The sequence below is a fragment of the Gopherus flavomarginatus genome, chromosome 1 (assembly GCF_025201925.1).
Source record: "Gopherus flavomarginatus isolate rGopFla2 chromosome 1, rGopFla2.mat.asm, whole genome shotgun sequence".
NCBI lineage: Eukaryota > Metazoa > Chordata > Testudines > Testudinidae > Gopherus > Gopherus flavomarginatus.
Genome location: NC_066617.1, coordinates 30,922,943 through 30,942,560, shown reverse-complemented (window position 1 = coordinate 30,942,560; position 19,618 = coordinate 30,922,943). Strand labels below are relative to the sequence as shown.

General features: G+C 41.6%; 1 protein-coding gene across 1 annotated transcript; it reads left to right on the top strand.

Moving 5' to 3' along the window:
• The first annotated feature begins 439 nt into the window (after positions 1-439).
• Positions 440-19,472, top strand: SLC26A3 (solute carrier family 26 member 3). The gene is made up of 20 exons (XM_050935970.1): positions 440-570; positions 1,089-1,228; positions 1,366-1,476; positions 1,708-1,865; positions 3,071-3,235; positions 4,066-4,218; positions 5,761-5,843; positions 7,559-7,706; positions 7,841-7,954; positions 8,056-8,133; positions 9,221-9,316; positions 10,418-10,524; positions 11,149-11,218; positions 11,308-11,400; positions 13,266-13,361; positions 14,152-14,385; positions 15,405-15,459; positions 17,012-17,157; positions 18,198-18,260; positions 19,449-19,472. Exons 1-20 carry the CDS (start codon positions 440-442, stop codon positions 19,470-19,472), a joined length of 2,265 nt encoding a protein of 754 aa, XP_050791927.1.
• The last annotated feature ends 146 nt before the right edge of the window (positions 19,473-19,618 follow it).

Below are 19,618 nucleotides of genomic sequence, written 5' to 3'. Positions count from 1 at the left end.
CTGGCAGCCCACAGTGTTCCTCATGCTCAGTGTCACAACAGGAAATTGTATTAAAAACAATCAGTTTCCCTTGATTGAGGTAGATTTTATTGGTAAACACATGACTAGGAGATACGCTAACCCTGACCCAATCTCAACATTCTGACTGTTTCTTTTGGAAAAATAGTTTTCTTGCCCTCGTGAAATGCTCCCTAGCAATGTGAGGGGGAGGGAAGGAGGTCACTCTGACAAAACAAAATTTCTTTTTCTTAATCCTGTTTCTTTTGATCTTCAAAGGTAGTAATGCTCAGTTTGGAATCCACTCATCTGTGCACTTCATAATGCTCCTTCTGAGTTGTTTAACAAGCACATTCTGTTATTTATTTTCAGGCTTTCAAGTGACTAGTGTCAAAGAGATATACATAAGAATCTTCCATCCTAACCCAGCACTTCAGGAAAAATGGTTGAACCTGTAGGCAACCAGTATGTTGTGGCCAGACCGGTATACTCGGAGAACTCATTTGGCGAAGAACATAAGAAAGTGCACAGATACCATAAAACCTTTCTGGATCATCTGAGGGTATGTTTTAGGTAAGAAACTTTTTTTCTAAATATTGACATTAGAAATAGATCCCCTGAGCTACCTCCTAACTCTCAAATATTCTGAACTACATCCTTACAATCTTCCTTCCAGATAGTCTCATAAAGACTTTCACCTAGCTTTTGCTGTTGGTTTCTTCAACATCCACCTCTCCCATTCTGAAGAAAACAAGCATTAACTCTCAACACTGAGGGACAAATTCATCCCTTAACTTCATTCAATTCAGTTCAGTTCATCACTGAGATAACTCCATCCATTCAACTCAGATGACCCCTAGTGAAACTCTTGTCAATGGAGTCCCACCACGGAGAAATGTGTCACCCGTTTGCCTAAAAATATTCCTGAAACAGTGGGGCTATGACACAGGCAGGTTGTTCCATGCTGGATACATCTGACAGACTGAAATCTAAATTCTTATCCTTTAGTTTCAGATATCAAGATTAGGTTTCACTATTGACTGACTAAAAAATGTTAGCTGACTGAACTGTGGCTTGTCACATATTTTCAGATGTTCCCCACAAAAGGCCAAGAATATTGCCACTGGTTTGTTACCTATAACTTCCTGGTTGCCGGCATATCGCATCAAAGAATGGCTCCTGAGTGACTTTGTCTCTGGGATCAGCACAGGGCTGGTGGCTGTCCTGCAAGGTAATCTTTAGGAAATGCTTTTGCTTTGTCTTTTGTTTTTTTTAAGATAAAAAAGCATGTAAGTCAATGTTGAGAGATCCTGTAGACTTCCACCTCTAATACGTGCTTAACATTCCCTATGTTTTCTATCATTACAGGTCTAGCATTTGCTTTACTAGTGTATGTTCGCCCAGGATACGGACTCTATGCAGCCTTTTTCCCAGTCATTGGCTATTTTCTCTTCGGCACTTCCAGACATATCTCTGTTGGTAAGATAAGTCATATTACACATTATTTACTCTGCTCTCTTTCATAGCTTATGTTTTATTAACTCCATGCGGAAAATAAATAAAGAAATTAAAATCCTCAGACGTAACTTATTACACACTGTTCCATTTCAGAAAGCTTTATAACTTTTTTCAAATGTGAAATAAAATTGTAGTTGATGGAAACTTATATTTTGCCCATCCAGCTTTACTGCATTATTTTGTGTCAATTAGGTCCATTCCCTGTTCTGAGCATAATGGTGGGAGAAGTAGTTCTGAAGTTAGTCGATGAGGAGAGTGTTGGAAACAGCACTTTAACAACTTCTACGGCACTAGATGAAGAGAGGATACAGGTGGCAGCAACTGTATCACTCCTTGCTGGAATTTTTCAGGTTGGTACCTCATAATGATATCTGTCTACCTATCTATCTAACCTTCCTCCGTGCTGCCAGCCCCAAGGGGCTATAAATTAAACCATAACCACCATCATCCTCCCGACTGGGTGAATCTGTCCCATTGACCAGGAGCCATCTGGGTGAGCTATATGGAAGCTTCTATGGCTATTGATGTGCAGGTTATTGACAAGGGCATTAAAGATGGCCCTACCTTTCATATGCTGCTACATTTCTGTTTAATAAAATTATTGTGCATGGGCCCGATCCCACAGGCTATCCAAGCACAGAATCCTCCACTTATTGCAAAATCATTAACCAGATTTTTCCTAGAGGGGCGATGATACATATCTATAGGTCTGAGAACAGAATGGAATGATGATATTGGTGAGGTAAACAGTCATACTGAAGGAAGCTCCATATTACAGTAATACAGTATATGGATGAAGTCAGAGAGGAAGACAAATATATTTAGTTCCATTTTGTTCTGGAAATAATACTGTAGAACACATTCCTGTGTATTGAATGCAGATATATGTTTCCATAATATGAAAGATTTATAATGCGTAAAAAATATAGATACACTGAAAATCTTAACAGCCAGGACATTTAAAATATGTGTACAGAACAAAGAAAACCCACATGGCTGACCCATGCCCACTGACTTGGTGTGAGGTGGGAGGTTCCCAGAGCTGGGGCTGCAGCCTGAGCCCAGAATTCTACAAAGCGATGAAACAGCCCCGCAAGCCCAAATCAGCTGTCTCAGGCCAGCCACAGGTTTTTCTTTGCTGTGTATCTATACTCTTACTTTGGATCAAAAGTATAACTCAGCGGTTTAGGAATTCTGTAGCAATGACTGTTGTTACTTATGCTTCCAGTGTTGCTCACTGTCATGCAAGTCTCACAATATTTGGGTGTTTCTTAAAGCCCCAGCTCTTGGAGTTATGAGATTAGGTGACAATCTCAGCTTTCATTTTTTTAATAAGTAAGTTCCTGATCCTCTTGGTTGCAGAGAAAAGCTTGAAAACATGAAGCAAGTGAACCCTAAAAGCTCAGAATCCAGAATGCAAAATTTAAAAAATTTTAAAAAAAATCTCATCATTCATAAACCAATCCCAATCATGATTTTTGAATGTTTGCGGTCAGCAATATTGTGCTTCTCTTCTAACTACATCTAACAAATGATTGGTTGTTTTGTGTTACAGTTGCTTTTGGGAGCATTACAGGTTGGATTCGTGATTATTTATCTTTCTCAGTCATTAATCAGTGGTTTCACTACTGCTGCAGCTATCCATGTTGTGGTGTCTCAGCTGAAATTCATACTCCAGCTACCAGTTATTGGATGTAAGGAACCATTTGCAATTTTCTGTGTAAGTATTCCCCAGTTACTAACAATATGATAAAAGCAGCAAAGAATCCTGTGGCACCTTATAGACTAACAGACATTTTAGAGCATGAGCTTTCGTGGGTGAATACCCACTTTGTCAGATGCATGACATGTCTGCATGTCTCCAAAACGTCTGTTAGTCTATAAGGTGCCACAGGATTATTTGCTGTTTTTACAGATCTGGACTAACACTGCTACCCCTCTGATACTTAACCACATGATGTAACACTAACAGACCCCAGTCAAGATTGAACCTAGGACCTCTGGAGCTAAATGCATGAGACTCTACTACATGAGCTAAAAGCCAGTTGGCCTTTAGCTAGAGCTGTAAAACAATGTCATTAATCTCTCTCTAAGTGGTCTCAGTGCCACTAGCTAGGACAGAGCCCCACATCCAAGAGGTGTGTGAGTTACATAGACAAGTAGAGTACATCAGACTCTATCTCACCAAGTAGTTATACCAACCGAATCTTCAGAGTAAAAAAGAAAAGAAGCAATTTGCAAAAAGATGCGTTATTGTCACAAAATAATGATATTTAGATATTGTACCATCTCACCCCTAGACATGAGACCAGGACGTCAGGTTTGAGGGTCATTGTGGAGAATTTAGCATTGCTGTTGTCTAGCTGTGGATAAATATCATTCTTTACTCGCCAGGAGTCTCAGTCCAAACCATTCCACCAGAACTAAATCCTGACTAAAATAATAATTACAGAAAAATAAATGTTTTCTTTTTTTTTTTAAAGGTGATGCCCACTCCATCAAGCCAAGGCAGCCTATTTCAAGGCACTCTCTTTCTTTTTAATTCTGTAGACTCTGGGAAAGATTGGTGGGCAGATCACGAAGACAAACATTGCAGATCTTGTCACAGGACTCATTATCTTGGTCATTGTGTTTGTGGTGAAAGAAATTAATGAGCGATACAAAACCAAACTACCAGTGCCCATCCCAATTGAACTCTTTGTGGTAAGGATTATTCCACTTCCTTATTTCAAGTGTATATTGACAATAGTGTCACCCAAAGCAGAGTTTTAAACCTGTTTCTATGTACTATAGTCTTTTTCTCAACTGCCGTCTTTTCTCTGTCTTTGACAAAAACCATTGTGGGTTTTATACATCCTGACAGAGCATTATGTGCTTTACATTTCTTTCACTGTTTTATAATTTAACATATCTTTAGAGAGAAAAGCATTATTTGTGAAATGTTGTATGTCTGATTTATCTGTAAAATCAGACACTCCCCTTAAAACCAAGCACTACAGCATTCTACTGGAACTCTACCGCAGAACAGTATTTCTCAACTGGTGGGTCATGACTGGCAGGGGGGTCACAAGGCTTGAAAATGTTATTACAATCTAAAGCAAAATGAATAAATCAGATTTCCAGAATAACTTTGGGTTGGCCAAAACTTTCAGTGTTTTTGAGATCAAACTATTTATAACCCTTTGATCTATTACATGCAGTACCTCTGCCCCTTTCATGTCCATGCAGTTGACCTTCTCCCACTGTCTCACTCCACCCGTCCTATATTCGTCAACATCCATTATTCTCCATCAGCTTCTTAAAACACACACACAAATAAAGTATATAGCCCATAGCATGGCTCCAGTGTTTACTCTTGCTTTCATAGTAAATGTAATGGGGTAACAAAACGCTGAATAAGGGGTCCCCAATTGGAAAGGGTTGAGAAACACTGTTGTGGTACTGTAGACTACTGTAGTACTTTTTTCTACTTAAGGAGAGCAGAAAATGTCCATTTTGTATGGATGTATTCCACCACTAATGGGAATATTTTCTGGACTCTTGAGGTGGATTACGAACACAGACACACCTGTAACACCTAAAACTTACCTCTGAATCAGGGGCATAGCCACGCCTGGGTCTGGGCGGGCCATGGCCCACTCACTTAGCATCCAGGCCCACCCCCGACCCCGACTCTGGTCTGGACCCAGCGTTACCCCGGCCCAGACCTTGAGGATGCTGCACATTGGGTGCCCCCAGCCCAAACAGAAGGGGAGGGACAGCAGCGGAGCACCAGATGAGGAGGATGGGCATCGTGGGGCAGTGGAACAGGGATGGGTGCCGGGAGCTGTGCGCGCTGGAGAGCAGCATCTCATTCCAGAGTTGGGTGCATGCAGGGGGCCCCAAGGAACCCCTGGCCGGAGTGTCTATCGCCCCCGCAAGGCCGGCTGGAGAGATAGAGGGGAGGCAGGCCCCCCCAATCCCTCCTTCTTCCCTAAACCTTCCTACCCCCTACCCTGCCCTCTGTCATTGCCCACTCACCCAAAGTTTAGGCCCACCCAAATGTCCCATGCTGGCTACGCCTCGGCTCTGAATAGCAGGAAAATGTCTAGTTTTGGAAGCCTAATCTACCACTAGTAAGGACATTAGAAAGCACATCAAAGAGGCAATGTTTGCTAGGAAGAAGCAAAAGGATGGTTTGAAAGAGTGACTTTTTTGTGGTCTTATTTGCAAATTCCTAATGTAGGTAATTTTGCTACCTTACAGACAGTCGTAGCTGCAGGTATATCCTATGCCTGTAATTTTAAAGAGAGGTTTCAAGTTGATGTCATTGGACAACTAGAAAAAGGGTAAGAGTATAATTCTGAAAGTTTCCAGTGTAGCACAATATGCTGTCTAAACAAGTTCTTAACACAGAATTCACCCATCTCTGCCTTCTAATTAAATACTCTGCATTAATAAAACTTACTTACCGAGCAGTTAAGTAAACTTTTTGCATTCTGCAATATCACAGCTTTCAACAGACTAATTTTCAGTAGATAAAAGCTATTCAGTAATGAAAAGCATTTTTTCTTCCAAGAAAAATTAATTCATTCATTTCTTGTTATGTGAAATGACCAGTTGAATACTAGGAGAAGGGGTGCCAGAGTTACCGGCCTAACTGCTTTTCTGTCCCATCCTGGTCTTTGAGCACACCCCGACTCAAGTCTCAGGCCGTCAGCTATCTTAGAGTGGAATCGTGAAATTCTGGTACTCAGACCAGTCCTTGAACTGCAGTCCCCTATGATCAACCGTGATTATCTCAATGGGTCTGACCTGTCTTCAGTGCCTGTGATTCTGTTCCTTCCAGCAATCAAATAGTCTACTTAAAGCAAGCCTGTCCCCCTCAATAGTTCCTGACAATTGAGCTCCCTCTTGCCCTCAGAGAAAGCTTGTTACCTATTTATAACCATTTGATTTATTAGTTTTCAGCCTGGCAAAACAGCCTAGGAATAGTCCATTGTCCTGTAGGTGTCTAATGTGTTTCTTGAGAGGTTGCCTATCTGTAATTGTTCTGTTGCCCTCCTGCTTGCTTTTCCCACAGCCTCTTATTAAACTGGAACAAAACATTCATGTAAAAAAGTCTTATAACTCAATATATAATAACTTCACCTGACTGACCAGGTCACATACAGCATTCATTACATTATTACGACTCAGTTTGCTTAGATTACTATAACATCTCTAAATCCCCCATGATGAGTAGGGCATAAATACCTACATTTAGAATATAAGCACAGTAGTATATAACAAGAAAGAAACATAGCATGATAATACACGGCTGCAACAGAAATGTTTCTGACTGGCCCGACAGGGAAGTGCTCACAGTCACTGGTGCTTCAGTGGATGAAGCCAGCAGAGGAACAGCTACTAGTGCTCAACAGGCTCCGACCCTCAGATTTCCGACTGATCAATTTAAGGGCACTGAAAAACCAGCTCATTGAAGAATGTCTTTTTATTGCCCTTGGACTGCAAAAGCTCCAGCCCAAAAAGCCAGGGAGCAGGAAATAAGGAAAAGATCTAAACTTGGTGATTGACCTTCCTTAGCAAATATTTATTTAACTGTCTAAAGAACCAGAGCAAATCACAGCAGTTTTTTCCTATAGAGCAAAATCCACTCCAATGCAGAGGACCTGTGCAAGGTCTCAGCAACAAGTCAGCCCTTGACTTAGGAAGGGCCTTGTGTGTATCTTACAAATAATAATGCTCATCGCAGGTGCTTGACACCTTACAGGATTTGACTTCCAGTAAAGAGAGTCTGATAACTGAATTGCAAACTGAGCTGATTGCAGAGTAGTAGGGAACGGACTCAATTTGAAAAATCCCAATCCTGATCCAAACATCCCTGAAGTTCTTTGGTGTTTAGATCCAAGATTATGTTTTGGTCCCACCTCTACAGAAAAGTGTACAGTTAAAATAGCGCAAGAGATGGACTGTCACCAAGCTCACTGAATGCTTTGGTTGTCATACTGTTTGCTTAAGCACCCCATTAAGGCACAGTTCTCTCTTTTGGGTTCTCTTACAGATTTAAGCCTCCTATTCAACTTGATATGAGGGTTTTCCAAAGTTGTGTGGGTGAGGCTTTTTCCATAGCGATTGTTGGATTTGCAGTAGCCTTTTCGGTCGCTAAAGTATATTCCATCAAGTATGATTATCCCATAAATGGCAATCAGGTAAACAAGAAACATTTAAATTGATATGACCATAATACATTGCAAATGAACATAGCTTTAGAAATGCTTTGGCTTATGAACTATTTTTTCAGAACTATTTCTTAAAAAAAACCTCATGTTCATTATTCTATTAGGAATTAATTGCCTTTGGCCTGAGTAACATATTTGGTGGAGCATTCAGCGGATTTGCCGCAAGTACATCGCTGTCAAGATCAGGTGTGCAGGAAAGCACAGGTGGCAAAACACAGGTATTGCAAATACAAGATGTTGACAGAGCTGAATGCCACATGGCACTGGCTGCACAAAGTGCTCTAGGCTGCAGACATGGTGAAATCCTTTTCTTCAACAGGTTGCTGGTCTTCTCTCTGCTGTCATTGTCATGATTGTCATCCTGGCCATTGGATTTCTTCTGGAACCATTACAGAAGGTATTCCCTACTTTTGCATAGGATGTATCCCTACTCATCAAGGACCTGACACTGCTCCAGCTAGAGTCAGTAGGAGTTTTGCTATTGACTTCAGGGGGAGCAGGACAGGATTGTGTCAGGGCCTGATTGTTTTCCCCAGCTCAATGCATAGAGGGGACTTTCCAAGTGTGACTTTGTCCCTGTCTGCATGAATGGAAGGGTCAGCTGCTCCTTTCCTGAATCCCGCATGTATGGGGAGGAAGTGATCTACAGTCAATAGAGTTTAATAGAAATTGTAACACTTCTAGAGGTGTTTTGAGCCCTCTGATAATTACATAGGGAATTATATCCATGATATAGAAATTTATTTGTGCAACTGACAAAAAGAAGGTTACAACACAAATTTTCACACGGGACTACCCCACACTCCCTTGGCAGTAGTAATTCCTGTCCCACAGGGCTGGACCATGCTCCCTGTTCCGTATGTTGTGACATAGCACACAGGGTCAACATGGAGCCGTGACCCTGTATGCAATGTCATAGCACCATTCAGTCCAACTTGGCCCAGCCAGCTCTCCATCATGACAGAGGAATGGCTGGGCCAAACCTGAATGGCTCTGTAACCTTGTGTGCCAGGTCACAATACCCACAGTGGGGACCCAGGTCCAGTCCTGCGGACAGGAGTCACCACTGCTGGGTGAATGCAAGGTGGGCTCACTCTCTATCTTCCAGCCCACCCCCAGGGCCTCCCCTCTGCACCAGGCCAGAATGGAGAGTGCTGCTGTGTGTGGTCAGTGCCACCAATGACCCACCACTGCCCTGCTCGCAAAGACCAGCACCACCACTGGTGTGGCCTCACCCTCTTCTGCACTGGCCAGTGCAGCAGGCCAGCCACAAATAGAAGCACATGGTCCACTATCCTAAAGGGAGGTGCAGAAGGCATCTGCATCACACCTAATACAGTGCTCTAGCTTAATGGCACATCCTGGCCCATAGCGTCAGTGTAGCAGGAAGGACTCGTTATCCTCTGGCCCATACTCTGGGTGTCTGTTACTAGAATCTTGTAATTATAACATTTGGCATTTGCTCTGTTTTGTGTTTTTAACAGTCAGTCCTTGCAGCTTTGGCTCTTGGCAATTTAAAGGGGATGCTTATGCAGTTCAAAGAAATAGGTGTTTTATGGAAAAAGGACAAATATGACTGTGTAAGTAGCAGCCAATTTACACTTAAGAATAAAATCCAATTTATTTTGCAAATTATCTTAAAGATTCAGTTTATTTTAATAGCTTGTCTTGCTTTATCGCACTGAACATATTTCTGACCTGTATTTTTATACAAGACTTTTTAAAAATGTTTTTTCACTCAGTATCATCTCTTTTAGCTCAGTTCTCTCTCTATAATCTTCACATTCACCCTTCACATTCACCCATTTCATCAGTCTTCTTCATTAAAAAAAATCCCACCATTCAAAATCAATTATATAAAGAAGTGACAGAAAAATTGATAAATATTTGGCCCATTGGCTACACATATACGGACCTATTTTCACTTCAATACATGTATGTAACTCCTATTACTGCCAATGAGAGCTATGTAAATGAATCATTGCTTACAGTGTAGCTTGGCAATTACTGCTAATGATAAAGCCATAGAAATGACTGAAAGGCAGCATTGCCAGTAGACAAGGCACACCTCTAACAATCAGAAGATCGGGGTTTGGTGCCCAACAGTGCCACTCACTTTTTGTGTTACTTAGCTACTGTGGGCCTCAGTGTTTTCCAGTTTGAAAATGAGGATGTGGATCTTTACCTCCCATGATGAAATACTTTGAGGTCTGTGATAAAAAAATGCAAAGTGTTATTATAATTATTATTTAAATACTTCCAGTCTTCAATTAAATACATTCACAGTAGCTAAACTTTCCTGTCTCGACACGAGATTATATTCACAAATATTATCTTTCTCGATATCATGATTTACATTCTACCTTGTCCTTTTGCCAGATATTTTTGAGTATACTTTTGTATACAAAGTCATGCTTTTTTAATATATCAGCACTTCACATCTATTATACAGAATTCAGCTTCAAAAAGACTTTCCAGCATTAACTAACTAAATTATCCTTTCAGCACACCCATGAGATTGGTAAATCTCACTCTCTCAGGTCTGTTAACTAAGAAAGATTTTTACCCAAGAGCATAGGCACAGTCCAGATCAGACCTGGAGTTTCTGGTTCCCTATTTGGATTTATACTCTTGCTTCCTAGTGTAATTTAACATCTAAAATTGTGTATAATTTTTTACAGATGATATGGGTTGTGACATTCCTATGTACTGTAATACTGGGGCTTGCTATTGGACTAGGAGTCTCAATAGGATTTGAACTCCTGACCATAGTGTTCCGCACACAGTTGTAAGTAAATGCTGAATATAACGTAAACCCTGTCAAGACTGCATGTTGAAAATAAACTCATTTAAAGACATAGAGGACCAAATTTTCCAGGCCTCAATGTGGCCTGCAACTTTGCACTCAAAATCAATTCTAGGAGATAATTCTGGATACTAAATATTATAAATCAAGGGGAAGCAATAAGAATGTTGTGTTCTGCTCCCTGTTAATAAGAAAAGGCATGTGAATCACACTTTAATGGGACTATATAATCTAGACAATAATAATTATTATACCTAGCTCTTATATAGCTAAGTATTATTCTAATTATTACTCATGTGCGTAACGTTAGACAGTAAGAGTATGGGGTTCGCAGTCTGGCCCATAATAAGCTACAGCACTCTGTCAATATAGATACTCTTCTCCTATTTGAATTTACTTTTCATAGTTAATTGTCTTTCTTAGAGCGAAAGGCTCTTAGATGAATTCCATGACCAGTACAATTATCATGATGCTGAGATCATCTTATTTTATCAGCCATTAAGGCAGTACAGCTTTCCAACAGCAAGATAAGACTTTTAAGACAATTGTTCATTCCATTATGTTCCAGCATGGTGTATAAATAACTTGATTTGTATTTGTTTGCAGTCCAAAGTGCACTCTTTTGGCTAATGTTGGAAGAAGCAACATCTACAAAAACAGAAAGGATTACGTAGATGTAAGAGCCTGTATATTATTTACATCATCTGTTGTATGCATTTCTGTGAAATAAACACTTGTAAGTAACGCCCTCACTTTGTTGAGTAGATATATGAGCCAGAGGGAGTGAAGATTTTCAGCTGCCCGGCCCCGATCTTCTTTGCTAATATTGACTTCTTTCACGACAAACTTATCACCTCTGTAAGTTTTTTCTTGGTAATCACTTTAAATTAATTACTTGTGTTCAAATGAATGAATTACATAACAAATTAAAGATAAATAAAACTTAATAATAATTAATAATAATTAACTTGCATGTTCAGCATGTGATTTAATTAGCCTAGAACTGAGTCCAAAAAGAGTAGAAACACACAACTACAATTACCATTATCATCATTAATTACTTCTATAGACAGAAACGTTTAGGCTAGTTTCCATCCTAAACTCTGGTTGGCATTCTGGTCTTCAGCGTTCACTTCAGTACTGACTCTGTGTGTGTGTGTGTGTGTAAGAAAATGACAGCCTATCTTACAGTTGTGCTGAATTTCTACTGTAACTATATATTTTCTTAAAAGTCCCTCTGGAAAAAAAGACCAGAAACACAAAAAAGAGGATACTATTATTATTACTATTCAAATTGCAGTAGAACCACTAGGCTCTCCCCAGATACAGAGTAAGACACAGTTTTCCCCCCAAAGATCTTACAGTCTAAAAAGACAGGCAGAAGAAGGGGGCAAGTGACAGCACACGAGCTAAGTGAGAAGGGATGATAGGCCACATCTTACTGATTGCATGTTTGGTGGCTGGTGCGATTGAAAACAATAGACATCCCCCTTTCATCATTCAGCATTACTGTTCAGCCCTCCACAGCAACCCAGTCTCCTTATATCTCTCACTCGGCACTCCCAACAGTCAGCCTCTTCCCTCTACATTGATAGAAGTACTACATGAGGACAGGATAATTTATTTGTTATTATTAATGAGTAGTTCAGTCCTAAAAACTGAAGGGGGAGGGATAGCTCAGTGGTTTGAGCATTGGCCTACTAAACCCAGGGTTGTGAGCTCAATCCTTGAGGGGGCCACTTTAGGGATTTGGAGCAAAAATCAGTACTTGATCCTGCTAGTGAAGGCAGGGGGCTGGACATAATGACCTTTCAAGGTCCCTTCCAGTTCTAGGAGATCGGTATATCTCCAATTATTACTAAAATAAATAGTCGACAAACTGAGTGGACAATTTAGCCTTACAGAGAGAATATTCCTTGAACAACCTCAGGGTCAGTGACACCATAATCTCAGTCCATGAGAATACTGGAGATACTAAAGCCCAAGGCCTGCTCCCCCTGAACATGGAATCATAGAAAGGTAGAGGCAACAGGGACCTCAGGAGGTCACATCCAGCCACCTGTGCTGAGGCAGTACCCAGTAAACACAAGCCCAAACCTTGCTGCTGGTTTCAGTGGGCTTTGCATCAGGCCCCTTATTCATACCAGCAAACCGACTGAATACAAAAACAATGAGGAGTCCTTGTAGCACCTTAGAGACTAACAGACTTACTTGGGCATAAGCTTTCATGGGCTAGAACCCGCTTTGTCAGATGCATGGAGTGAAAAATAGAGTCGGGAGGTATAAATCTACAGCACATGAAAAGATGGAGTTGCCTTACCAAGTGGGGGGCTAGTGCTGACAAGGCCAATTCCCAACACTAATCTCAGTTGCACCATGTTAATCCATTTTAAAAAATGGAACCACTGTGTCCAGAAGAATAATTTCAGATTTACCTCAGTGTAAGTGAGATGAGAATCTGGTTCGGAGATTCAGATCATTTGCTTAAACGCAACAAACTATCTTTCTCAAGACTGTTCTGTGCTTGATTTTAATTTACCATAGTGAATTCATCTAAGCTTTGTTCAGAGTTGTTTTTTTTTAAACTTGGTCACTTTCCAAGAATTTACTAGTACTAATCACTTTTTAGATGATCAAGTTCTCTCTCAGATCCAAGGATACTGGGATTTTTTTTGTTTGTATAAAAAGAAATCTGGAATGTTAATCAAGATGTTATTTTGCAGGTTGGTTTTAATCCATTGAGGGTGTTGCGCAAACGCAATAAAGCTCTGAGGAAAATCAGAAAGATGCTGAAGAAAGGAGAGCTGCAAATGACATCTGTAAGTGTTATATTATGGAGCTTATTATCTAGCAGAGATGAAAGGTATAAATTAGGGGAAAGATTTTCAAAGACACATGGGAGACTTAGGCATCTTATTTTCATGGACTTTCAGTGGGAGCTGAGGCCCAAATCCTCAAAGGACGGAATTAGGCACCTAAATAGCTTTGAGGATCTGGGGTTGGGTACCTAATTTCCCCTTGTGCCTTTGAAACTCTCTTCCATGTCAATATAATGTAAGACTGGATAAGTATTCCCACATATTACCATTTGTTAAACTAAATACAAGCTTAAAAAATAAGCTTGTTAATATAAACACCCTGGACCCCCCCTCTGCAGCCTTAATGTTAGGCAAAGTTCTCTTGTCTTCAGAACGAGTTTTGTTTGCCCTCAGACTGTAGAACCAGATCCCAAAGAGAAAAATTTTTGGCCTATAGTTAATGTTGGCTCACAGCTGGTACTTGGTTTTCTCTGAGGAAAAATCCTTCACACTTTCTATAGGCCTGACCCAAAGCCCACTGGTCAGAGGAGTCTTACCATTCGGTGGGCTATGGAGCATGTGCTAAATCCTTGATTAATTGGAACAAAACAGAAATGTCAAAATGGCTACAAGGAGGTAGAATTACTTCCAGTGTGAAGCACAAATAGTGAATGATGATGCATTCAATCAGTGCTTCAGCTCTCCAGTGCCTCAGTATACTATCAAGTGTACACATCAATGTGTACTCTTATCACTGGATAACACCTGAGGCTGTAATGTTTACTGTGGCCTTTTCTTCTCTTTAATACAGAAATCCTTTATTTGCACTGTTAATGGTCTGAATGATTCTGATGAAGAATTGGACAACAATCAAATAGAGGAGCTGGATCAGCCCACTAACATGGCAGACTTACCATTTCAAATTGACTGGAACGCAGAACTTCCTCCCAACATCACCGTGCCCAGAATTGACATCCACAGCCTCATTCTTGATTTCACAGCAGTATCATTTTTTGATGTTTCTGCCTTGAGAGTCCTCAAAGCGGTAAATTACCTTTCACGAAACAACTCTCCAGGGCTTACAAGTAGAAAAAATGTAAATGTACTAGGTTTCTTAAAGGTACACCCATATTTGCATAGGAGATCAGGAATATATTGCATAAAGACTCAATGGTTGGAGCTAGTTGGAAATTTTCCATCAAAACAATTTTTCCACTGAAAACTGGGTTTGCAACTATCTGAAGTTTTTCACAAAAAGTGTCTGGTTTCCATGGAAAATGTTGAGTTTTCATCAAAAACTCATCAATGTTCATTTTTTTGACAAAAAATTTAAATTTTCCATGGAAAACTTTGATGAAAACTATTTTTTTTCCCATTTTCATCTAAATTTTCCAATCACTTATATCAATGGCTATACACTCCTTTCTTGAACGGATAACAGTTCTGAAAGTTTTACAGCAATAAGATATGAATCATGGTCTCAGGTTTTAAACATAGGGTGAGGAATCAGAACACCTAGGTTCTGTTCCTTTTTCTGCCATCAACTTCCACAGTTGCCTTGGACAAGTCACTTTGGCACCAGCCTTATTTTCATGTGAACTGAGCACCCACAGCTTCCATGAACTTGAGTAGGAATTGCAGTTCTGTTTGAAAATTCTGTCCTTTAATTCTTGAAATCTCAGTTTCTTCATCTATAAAATAGAAGCAATGATGCTTTATCACACTGCGGCATTGTCTTTCCATCAAAGAATTTCATTTTCAGTTCTTAATATTATTTAATACTGATCCTTTTCTTAAAATACATTATAAACTTTAATTTATCTTACAAAAGAAGGTTGGCTTCAAAGCCCAGCATCAATCTAAAGAACCTATTCTGCACTCATTAAAGTTAATGAAAATTTTGTCACTAACTCCAATGGCAGCATAAATCCATTTATTTGTGTTCAAAATACAAATGCTATCTTACAACTGTACTGCACACCTGCTGTAGACAATCACTGTCATTGCTGTTGAGTTAATGCAAAAGAGTTAGTCTCTAAGCAATGCCTGCTTTCTGTTTAACAGACTTTAAAAGACTTCATCCGGGTTGATGTGGATGTGTATATTGTGGGAGCACAAGGTAAGTTCTTCCATTTCTGTTAATCTTGGTTTTAAGCAACCAATTGCTTGTTGATGTGTATAGTTATGCTTCTTCTATCAACACACTGCTTTCCCCACACAATTAGAAGGGGCAAACCAAATTTTTATACTAAAAGAAACTTTAAAAGCATCTAGTCAGACTCAAATTAGGAGAGTCTTGCAGAAATCAGCAGTACTGATTTTAATTGATTAAAACCAACAAGCCAAACTAAACAGACTTGAAAGAAGATAAAGCTTTTACTGGCTAAAGTCAGCCTTTCATGCAGCTGTGACCAAGGGTGGATAAGAGGAAATGGGACCCAGATATGTAAAAATATCTGCACCCACCCTAAATACATGTGGGTCCATTTTTCCCCTCTCAGGGTTTGATACTGTCATGGTTTCCTCCATCTTAGATCTCCCCATCCTTCCATTTCCCTCATCCCACCAGAGTGAGATTCAGTCCACTTGTGAATATTCAGACTTAGAGGGATAAAAAAAAAAATCACCTCTGTTTATGCTCTCTCTGCCTTTCCCCCTGAAAGCTAGTGAGCGCCCAGTCCTGGGACAGCAAAGGGAGCCTGCATAAACACATGCTGTACAGATAGCTGGGGAACTCAAACTAAGAGTGAAGCTTGAGGAACCCACACAGACCAACCATGTCCCAATATTGCAGGCCGTAGGGGACACTGGCTATGCAGAATTACAGCCATATGGAGCCAGACTGTACATGGACATGCTGTCCATGCCCCATCTGCAGTGTGCTGTGGAGACCTGTCATGAAGGTCTCATGCATGAGGCAGAGGATATATAGAGCCCATAGGTGGGTTTCTCCAACCCCACCCCCCTACACACACACACACACACACACACACACACACACACACACAGAGCTTGTAAACTTTTTGGCCCCTACAAGTTAGTATAAGGCACCACAGGATGGGGCCTAAATGAGGTGATAAAACAACAAGGGCCAGTTCTCCTCTCCTGTGCACCTTGTATCATCACTTCTGTGCAAAGTGCACAAAAGATGGATGTGAAATGCTACCAGCTGAGAATGTACTGTCTGGTGTCCACTTAGCACAGTGAATGCCTAAGAGGCAAGGCAGTGGAGAATCAGGCCTTGCAACAGCAGACACACCTCTAGCTTTTTTGCTGTCCCAAGCACAGCAGGCAGGCTGCCTTCAGCAGCTTACCTGCAGGAGGTCCCCGGTCCCACGGATTCGGTGGCACACCTGTGAGAGGTCCGTCGGTCCCACAGCTTTGGCGTACCCACCGCCTGCAGGACCAGTGGACCTCCCGCAGGCACGCCACTGAAGGCTGCCTGACTGCCGCCCTCACGGTGACCGGCAGGGCACCCCCTACGGCTTGCCGCCCCAGGCAGACGCTTGGAGCGCTGGTGCCTGGAGCCCCTGCTGGTGGCAGCCAAACTAACCCACTTAGATAGAAAATTCTGTGCGCTCGTTCAAAGGATATGCTGATGATTCATTTTTGTCTTAATGACTGCAGGCCTGTCAGTCACTGATTTGTGGTTTGATTCTGTTTCTCTGCAGACGGCTTCCTGGACAAGCTGGAAAGATGTGCATTTTTTGATGAGGAGATTAAGCCCTCCATATTTTTCATCAGCATTCATGATGCTGTTTTACACATTTTGGTAAAAAAGAATGGAGACTGCTCACCAAAGTTCAAACCCATGAAGGTAACCACTGTACTATGTGTTCATTCTTCTCTGGAGTAACACCTTAAATTGCTCGCAGTCCAGTTGTTTACATAGTCTCAAGGGGCTGGATCATCTCCTCCTACCAGGACACCCAAGGGAGGATGCAGGAAGCCCAGGAAATTGCATGCAGTGGAGTTCCCCTGAAACTGTCACCTTGAGGGGACAGGGCTCAGAGGCCTGTAATAAAGGCAGGGGTGTGGCCTTTCACTCTGATGGAGCCACAGTAAAGGGAATTCCCAGGCTGGTTTTCCAAGGACTTATCTCCCCTCCCTGCTGGCAATTTGGCTCCTCCAGAGACCCCTACTCCATGGTTGCCCTACCCCAGCAATTGCGGGAGGGACTCGGGAGGAGATGATGGTTGGATTTGGATTCTCAGGCCTTGTCTACACTCAAAAGTTGCATTGATTAAATTGGTTTAGAAACTGATGTAATTAAATTGGTGCAAACCCCATGTGAGGCCTCTTTTACATCAGTTTAAAAGTAGCTGATATAAATTTAGCTTCATTCAGTAAAGGTTCATTCAATCAGCTCAAATTAAATCCATATGAGGCACTCAAACCAACTGAAGGGTGTTCACACCAATGGTACCAATTTAAATAGCTTCTAAATTGAGTCAGTTAAATTGGTGCAACTTGTGTGTGTTTAGGCAAGACCTCATTTCCACTTAGATTTCCGCATAGGATGCTGCAGGGCAAGTAAGGGATGAGGCCATAGAGAGCAGTGCCACCCCCGCATCCCAATCCTACTCTCACAGGGCGGTGGAGCACAGCAAGCTCCAGCAGAGTAGGCTGGAAGAAGGGGCAGGAAGAGCGTCGCAGAGAATGCACTTCCATCATACCAACCCCTCCTCCACCGGGACTCTGTCCCCTCCAGTGGCACAGATGGGGGGAACACTATGGTCAAGATTCTCAAGAGTTACATTTTATGAGTCTTTACAGCAATATTACCTTTGAAATTAGCTAAAAAGAGGGAAATAGAGGGTATTTTCTAACCCTGAGTCCCTCTGTTCACTACAGGAGATGGGAAGCAGTGATCATTATATCATCAATACAAACGGTGAATTACGCAACCGGGCATACACGGTAAGGCCACCCCTCTCCCTTCCCCCCTGCATGTCGGCAGCAACAGAAGATCACCAGCACTTTCTAAACACATATAGGCTGAAGTCAAGCACTTGTGAAAGATGCGGCCTCACCAGCTCCCAGGACTCAACAGAGAGAAGCGAAAGCACAGGCACTGGCCTCGCAGTGATACACATTGTGTCCTGTATCCGCTTCTAGGGGTCTGAGTGTTGCTCAGACTCCAAGCCCACTCACTCTTCAGGCTCACTGAGCTCAAAGGTGCCAGTTCTGGCTATGTGCTATGGTTTCGGCACTGCCATAGGGACTGAGATGGTCAATTTGCTTCCCATGAGTCATGAACAGAGAACAATAATATCCAATCAGCGACTACCTGGGTCAGACTCAAAAAGTGACCCCTCAGCATAAAAGGCTCTATCCCCATGAGCTATCGAGTTTGTTTAACTTTTTCCACTGATTGGTATCTGGCACTTTAAGGCTAACCACAGCCATAGTGGGAGGTTATGGCCCAGCCAGGACAAATTATCCATGGCCATCTGGGCTGGCAACAGGTGGACGCACTTCCACATTGGGAGACAGGGAGAGGTCAGCTGATGTGATAAGCACTGCTTATCAATGCTGAATCTGTCCTCCTCCCAAGGGTTCACAGCCCTTGAATATTCCTACAACCTTGGGGCTGGAGCAGTTCCACTCTTGGAGCCTGTATAGGAAGCAGATGGAGCTCAAACCTGCTGCTCCACCTTGGCTGATAGCTCCACACTCAGGCTCAGCTAAGGACAGGTGATTTCAGGCTGCACCTGCCCTTAAACATTTTCAGTAACTGAGCCCCAAACAAGGATGTCAGGAGCTGTGCTTAGTGAGCTCCTCCTCTTCTGCACAGTATTATTCTCACTTACCCAAATGCCAGATACAGCTGCTGGATTTGATTGCCAGGGGTCTGACTGTAATCGTGGTTGGAGAGATGGCATCAGGGAAGATAGTTGGTAAAGGAGTGAGAGGGAAATATTCCCAAAATAGTGGGCTGCAGAATTGCCACTAAGGGTAACATGATTGAGATTGGAAATGTTAAACCCCCATCTTCCCATGCGTGCTTTTAGATTGGAAAGTCCTCCTGTATAGCTTAGGGAAAGGTAGACACATAAAAATGTCTTTATCCAGAAGTGATATTTATTTCTTTGTTTCTTTCCACAGATTCCAACAGAAACAAAATTCTAATTCTCTCCAAGTTACATCATCCAACAACCAGATTTTCAGCTACAGAAGATGAATGCAGAAGTACAGCATACAAAGACAGTTGTAGATATGTTGATACATTGTATAGGGGACTTTATTACATGTGACTATGTTTCAAGTTTTGGAAC

Excerpts from the sequence above, each read along its gene's own strand:
- SLC26A3 (XM_050935970.1), top strand. The coding sequence starts at position 440 with ATGGTTGAACCTGTAGGCAACCAGTATGTTGTGGCCAGACCGGTATAC. Across the intron at positions 8,134-9,220 it reads TTCTGGAACCATTACAGAAG|TCAGTCCTTGCAGCTTTGGC; the intron begins GTATTCCCTACT and ends TGTTTTTAACAG. Across the intron at positions 17,158-18,197 it reads CAAAGTTCAAACCCATGAAG|ATGGGAAGCAGTGATCATTA; the intron begins GTAACCACTGTA and ends TCACTACAGGAG.